The sequence below is a fragment of the Cryptomeria japonica genome, chromosome 7, assembly GCF_030272615.1.
Source record: "Cryptomeria japonica chromosome 7, Sugi_1.0, whole genome shotgun sequence".
NCBI classification, from domain to species: domain Eukaryota; kingdom Viridiplantae; phylum Streptophyta; class Pinopsida; order Cupressales; family Cupressaceae; genus Cryptomeria; species Cryptomeria japonica.
Genome location: NC_081411.1, coordinates 755,826,015 through 755,832,972, shown reverse-complemented (window position 1 = coordinate 755,832,972; position 6,958 = coordinate 755,826,015). Strand labels below are relative to the sequence as shown.

General features: G+C 36.5%; 1 protein-coding gene and 1 long non-coding RNA gene across 2 annotated transcripts; both read left to right on the top strand.

Moving 5' to 3' along the window:
- The first annotated feature begins 292 nt into the window (after positions 1–292).
- On the top strand, positions 293–1,750 carry LOC131074581 (uncharacterized). Its single transcript, XM_058011216.2, has 4 exons — positions 293–449; positions 862–1,004; positions 1,119–1,326; positions 1,416–1,750. The coding sequence occupies exons 1-4, from the start codon at positions 377–379 to the stop codon at positions 1,541–1,543; spliced, it is 552 nt and encodes a 183-aa protein (XP_057867199.2). The 5' UTR covers positions 293–376; the 3' UTR covers positions 1,544–1,750.
- Positions 1,751–3,715: 1,965 nt separating this feature from the next.
- On the top strand, positions 3,716–6,689 carry LOC131074580 (uncharacterized). Its single transcript, XR_009113075.2, has 3 exons — positions 3,716–5,230; positions 5,580–6,037; positions 6,122–6,689. It is a non-coding gene; the product is annotated as an uncharacterized LOC131074580 (long non-coding RNA).
- Positions 6,690–6,958: the final 269 nt, after the last annotated feature.

Here is a 6,958-nt window from a genome sequence, read left to right as displayed (position 1 = left end):
TTAATGGCCCTGAAAGACGTTCAAGCCCCTACACAGGTCAATTCTTCTCCATCACCACGCAAATTACGGAGAAAGGGCATTAACAGTCTTGCCACCTGCAATGCTTTGATAGAGTATTTAAAAATGTGGGAATCTTATGTTTGTTTTAAAGTTTTGAAAGCTGGACTAGATTTGATGGCGGTAAGGGAGGCTTTTAAAAAAGTTGAAAAGACCGTTAGTACCGTATGCATACAATACTCCATCAATTTTGGTAAGTCTCCCCAAGCAAATGTGCATAAATATGCGTAGCTTTGGTTTGTAGCTCTCACAATACCCATCTCACCTTTTCTTCTGTTTCTTGAGACCAAAAAAAAAGTTGCAGATTCGAGGGAAAAAAATGGCTTCTGGAAAAGCAGTTGCAGTTGCCAATATTTTGGCACTTTTGGGCATGCTAAGCGTTCTTACGTTGGGTATGTATGTTATTTTCTGCACTGTTTTCGTTGTGAGATTACATGATTTGATTGCCTTGGAATATTTGTTCATAATGTTAAAACTTCTCTAATATTGGATAGTAGTAGTCCCCTGCTTGAGAAAGAAATCTTTTGAGCTTTCTTTGTTAAGGGTGATTTTTTGGGGTAGACTCCTTATTACCAAGATAATGTTGATTTGAGGCTTTGTAGTTTGTTGAAATGTGACATAGTTCTGTATGAGAAGTTTTTAAGAAACCTTTGGATGTATTTCAGATCTTTATATGATAAAACAATTGTAATTCATTCATATGAATTACATCACCATCAGATTTTAGATCATTTAGTCAAGAAATTTTTATAATCCCTTTGAATCAATAGAAAATTTTATTTGTGTTTTACATTTCTTTCACAGTTGAAGGAGGTGTGGAATGTGAGAAGCTGCCAGCAGAGTTGTGTGCTTTCTCTGTCTCATCGGCGGGAGCTCGGTGTGTGCTGGAGAAGAAATACTCCCCTGTCACCCCTACTCATGAAGCATCAGTAGAATTCCAGTGCCAGGCAATACATTCTCTTACGATACCCAGATCTTTTTTTCTTTTCTTTTTTCAATGGAAACCCAAGTTACTAGTATAATTTTAGCGAATAATGAATGAATATACATGTGTATTCCAGTCGTCGGGCATATTTGCAGAGGAGATGATTGAATGGATTGAGAGTGAGGAGTGCCTGAAAAGCTGTGGGTTGCAGAGGATAAGTGTGGGCATGTCAACAGACGGTCTTTTTGAATATTCTGATTTCACCTCTAGTCTGTGCTCAGACAAGTGCCAAAACAATTGCCCTAACATTGTGAATCTGTACCTCAATCTGGCTGCAGGAGAAGGTAAGTGCCCCATTAGTCTTTATTCATTCCTTCTGAGGGAACCCATATTATTTTATTGAGAGAGATGGTAACAAGAATAAGGATTGCAGGAATATATTTACCTCACCTGTGCGAAGCTCACAAAACACGAAGCAGGAGAATGATGTTCGAGAGTTTTGCACCTGGGCCAACTGTGATGACCTTTTCCCTTGCTGGAGAAGTTGGCTCCACACGCTAGAACATAATATGTTACATTTCTAATATTATTGCATTTAAACAATCCTATATTTTTCATTCATAGATTACGTGATCTATTGATTTAGAGTTTATCATACTGTAGATCTCATAAGATCAGCCATTCTAGCTATGAATAGATTTGTCGGATTACATAGAGTGTACCTAAGTTATTATTTATTCAACTGTATTTCATTACAATTTGCAGAAATGGTTTCTGTTCTATATTGGTCTGTTTTCAATCGAATTCTATCTTGAATAAAGTCTCTTTGACAATGAATACATCATGTCAGCACTAACACTTAGCTATCGTTTAGGGTGAAGACATCTGCAATAATGTATTCACATAATTAAGCTTTTCTAACCCCTTGTGTAAGTCATTTTCCCTACTCTATTCTAGTTAAACGAAATTAACAAGACTTTACGGCTGTAATCAAATGAATCTGGTAAATCTTAGTTATTTTAGATAAAGAGCTGTGACTGTTAACTCTATTAAAATAATGTTTAGATGATAACTCTATTAAAATAAATGCTTAGATAATTTATATAGATATACTGTGATAAATATTTATAAATAATTTGTAATTTGATGTAGAAAATCGAGTGATGTTTACATAAATGTTATGAAATAAATAAAGTTTATATGTTTACTATTGAAGATCATGTTTATAATTTGGAGGATCTATTGGTCATTTGTAAATTTGAAATGAATAAGCATGGATCCAATCTACTTGTGTGGATTTGATACTTGTAAGTCTTTGAAGTACTTTTAAACTATCTTGAATTTATGTGTTTATCTCCATATAAAAAATTGTTGTGCAATCAAGGACTTACAAGTGACTTTCATAATCCCTTGTCTCATACCATATAAGGATATCAAAGTCAACAAAATTGAAAAATAACCAAGGGCAAATTGCAAACATGGAGTTGATGTCCTAGATAATTATTCAAGTAGGAATATAGCAGCAAATGCTCTAAACGATTGAGTCACCCTCCTTTTTGTTCATCTAATAGTGCAATATTGTCTCTTAAACATTGAACTAGGCAAGTGCAAGATAATGTGTCCACTTTAAGAGATTAAAATGTGAGGAAAAAATATGTCACAGAACATGCATATATTATCTTTGAGAAATAGAGGCAATTAATGATTTGGATTCCCTAATATGCTTAGTAATGAGTATATAACACTTATTAATATATATCCATTATCAAAAAGTATAATTTTTTAGGCTAACACCTAATGACAAAATCATAAACCTTAAACGAAATATATTTTCCCTAATCTCTAAACCCTGATTTTAACCCTAAATGCTAAACTATATATATATATAGACACACACACGCGCCCGCATGCGCGCGCACACACACACACACACACCAAAAACATAAAAAGAAGAAGATATAATTAGCATCACTGAGGGTGATCATGCACTCTCAGTGGACAAGAGGAGGACAAATGTTTTGGCTTGTGATCATTTTGCCAAATAGTTATTCATCTAGCTAGCAAATGATGGTAATCAAATAGCAAAATTTAATGGCCCTGTGATGTAGAGAATCCACATACACAACCAACTAGGGGAGATCTTTCTCCCGACTCACCTATTCAAATGGGTGACAACCCTGCACTAACTCATAGGATCTCTCGCAAGGTTATTAGGTACTCACAAGGCTACAACACCCAAAGAATAGACACATGCCTCCAAACCCTCTCCAATCACTGTAACACATCAGAATAGACTCATTTAACTTGCCCAAGGTCACCTTGAGTCTTTCAACAACTAGGTTACACCAAACTCTCAAAACCCCACTCGCACAAGTTCAACTCCTAATAGGTCTCCAAGCAGTCCATAGATACAACACACGTAGCCAAAAGGATACTCACCAAACTAAGGAACATCAAAGTGCTTTTTAAATGACTCCTCCTCAAAGACGAACTATCTTTCTCTACCCTCCCTTCCACCCGAAAGGTCATAAGAACACTCATTGTGGTAACACTAGTCACAAACACCAATGTGGACAGTCTTTCTTGCATGGACGATTCCCTCTTGAGAACACCCCAAACCTATCCAAGATGTAGGAGGGATCCTCTACTCACTCCTCTGTCTTCAAACTCAACAACAACTCACACTTCATCCTTGCAAAATTCAATGAGTAATTCAATGAATCTACTCACTGTCAAACTATGACAGCCAATACTCTTCCACAGGGACAGTCATAAACCCTCATAGTTTGGTTGGCTCCTTTAGGCACCAATCACTTGGAACATGTTTGGGACACCCCCTTCTAGGACTTCACAAATCTTCCAAATCCCTTCTTGCACTATATCACCTTCAAAACACCAACAGCACGCTGTCCATCACAGTCTGAGACACAAAATCAAACTTTGTGTCCTCTCTAGCACGTGCCAACCTCTTCATAGAACCCTGCAAGGAATTTACAAACAAATTACATGTTTTAAAGGGTCATTCCACGCCTTGGCATTTATTTATCAACGCGGAAGTGACCCCAAATACATTTATAACTGTCACGGGTTACCCTAGACTAGGGTTTTGACAGTTTTTACTAAAATTGATATAACTTCTACAAATCAGAATGAAATTCAATGAAACAAAGGGGAAACTATATAGGATTTACTCCTCTAACATATCCAATTTATTTGCAACTCCAATGAATATATTAAAGAAATGAAAAATTCAAACTAGCAGACTGTAGCTTGAAAACTCAAAGAAATCGCACGGTAAAACTCAAAAATTTATTGATAGTGCTTCATTATATTGCCCAACCGACCTGTGGGACGATTAAAAAGAAGTATATATAGATCTCCTTATTCCCCCAATGTTTATAACTGACTTTTGAATTCTAACTAACCTCAAACAACCTTTCATACAATTTTTTTTTTTGCAATAATGCATTGACAACTTTTGTATTTTTGCACTAATAAAGTAAAACTCAACCTACTGACCCTAGATGACTCTAAACCATCTATTTGGACCTTAGAGACCCAAATACAACCCTATTGCATCAAAATTCACAATTTGACTTGGTTTGACCCTTGATGGCCTTACAGGCTTACATGACCTCAATGACACAAATTGCCTCACAATGTGGATTCAAAGGATGTAATGGGTAATTCAGAGCTTATTTAACACAAAAAGAAATCAAATGACCTTATCATGGCCTTATTACATGAATTTCAACAAAAGACACAAAATGGTTCATAATCACTTCAAGGGGAAACTTGGTGCTCCTCCACCACCCTGAAAGACGTTCAAGCCCCTACACAGGTCAAATCTTCTCCATTGACACGCAAATTATGGAGAAACGGCATCAACACTCTTGCCACCTGCAATGCTTTGATAGAGTATTTAAAAATGTGGGAATCTAATGTTTGTTTTAAAGTTTTGAAAGCTGGAGATTTGATAGCGGTAAGGGAGACTTTTTTAAAAGTTGAAAAGACCGTTAGTACTGTATGCATACAATACTCCATCAATTTTGGTAAGTCTCCCCAAGCAAATGTGCATAAATATACGTAGCTTTGGTTTGTGGCTCACAATACCCCACTTGCCTTTTCTTCTGTTTCTTTAGACCAAAAAAAATGTTGCAGGTTCGAGGAAAAAAATGGCTTCTGGAAAAGCAGTTGCAGTTGCCAATATTTTGGCACTTTTGGGCATGCTAAGCATTCTTGCGTTGGGTATGTATGTTTCTTTCTGCATTGTTTTCGTTGTGGGACTACATGATTTGATTGTCTGTGGAATACTTGATGATAATGTTAAAAAATTCTCTAAAATGTATTGGATAGAAGTAGTCCTCTCCTTGAGAAAGAAATCTTTTGAGCTTTCTTCGTTAAGGGTGATTTTGGGTAGACTTCTTATTACCAAGATACTGTTGATTTGAGGTTTTGTAGTTTGTTGGAATATTATATAAAATTTATATGATAAGTTTTTAGAAGTCTTTGGATGTATCAGATTTTCAATCTTTTAATCAAGAAATTTTTATAATCCCTTAAATCAATAGATTTGTGTTTTATATTTCTTTCACAGTTGAAGGATGTGTGGAATGTGAGAAGCTGTCAGCAGTGTTGTGTGCTTTCTCTGTCTCATCGGCGGGAGCTCGGTGTGTGCTCGAGAAGAAATACTCCCGTCACCACTACTCATGAAGCATCAGTAGAAGTCCTCTGCCAGGCAATACATTCTCTTACGATACTCAGATCTTCTTTTCTTTTCTTTGTTCAATGGAATCCCACTACTAGTATAATTTTAGCGAATAATGAGTGATACATGTGTATTCCAGTCATCGGGCATATTTGCAGAGGAGATGACTGAATGGATTGAGAGCGAGGACTGCCTGAAAATATGTGGGTTGCAGAGAATAAGTGTGGGCATGTCAACTGACGGTCTTTTTGAATATTTTTATTTCACCTCTAGTCTGTACTCAGACAAGTGCCAAAACAATTGCCCTAACATTGTGAATCTGTAACTCAATCTGGCTGCAGGGGAAGGTAAATGCCCCATTATTCTTTTTTCATTCCTTCTGAATATGTTTATATTATTGAGAGAGATGGTAACAATAATAAGGATTGTAGGAATATATTTACCTCACCTGTGTGAAGCTCACAAAACACGAAGCAGGCGAATGGTGATGAAGACTGCGGCTGCGCCAACTATAATGCCTTTTTCCCTTACTGGAGAAGCTGGCTCCACACGCTAGAACATAATATCTGTCAGTGCGGAAAAGTGGCTAGGAAGCGAAAAAGCATCGTTATAATTTGCCAGCTTGCGATTACTATGAAGAAAGACCTGGCGACAATGTTCTGCAATAAGTTTTCAAGTAAAATCTTGAATCCAAAGAGCCACTCTGCATCATAAAGTTTTGAAACCAACACTCTGCATTATAAAGTTTTGAAACCAACTGTGATGTGTTTACACCATGTTGTGTAGGCTGGTTTGGATCTACATTGAGAATCGTTGCATCCTTTGTGTAATTCTTTGAACAATAAATCAAACCTCTAATAGGGCAACCTTCATAAAGAACGCGAGGATGTGTGCAGGAACATTTTTATTGAAGTTCAAACTTAGATCTTCTGAATGTTTGTTCTCAAAGAATGCACCATCAAATTCATTTTCAAAACAATGACTGCTAAGTTCTTCTAAGCATGGCTTGTCTTCGCAAATTTTGTCACCAAATTTGAATGCCTCGAAATCTGGTTGCATGTAGAATATTTCATCATTGGTGAAAGCTTCATTGCTCCTAACTTGTTTTCCAGCACTTTCATAATTTCCCAAACAATCAACCTGTAGGAATTGGAATGATTCATAATCCATTTGCATATCAGCACAAGAGACATCTCCTGGTTGTTCTTGATTACACATTTCTTCTTCAAGTTGATTTCTCATGCTTGCTTAATTAAAATCATTTGTTG

Coding starts and splice junctions, on each gene's coding strand:
- LOC131074581 (XM_058011216.2), top strand. CDS start 377: ATGGCTTCTGGAAAAGCAGTTGCAGTTGCCAATATTTTGGCACTTTTG. Junction 1,005..1,118: donor CAGTAGAATTCCAGTGCCAG/GCAATACATTCT, acceptor TGTGTATTCCAG/TCGTCGGGCATATTTGCAGA. Junction 1,327..1,415: donor CAATCTGGCTGCAGGAGAAG/GTAAGTGCCCCA, acceptor TAAGGATTGCAG/GAATATATTTACCTCACCTG.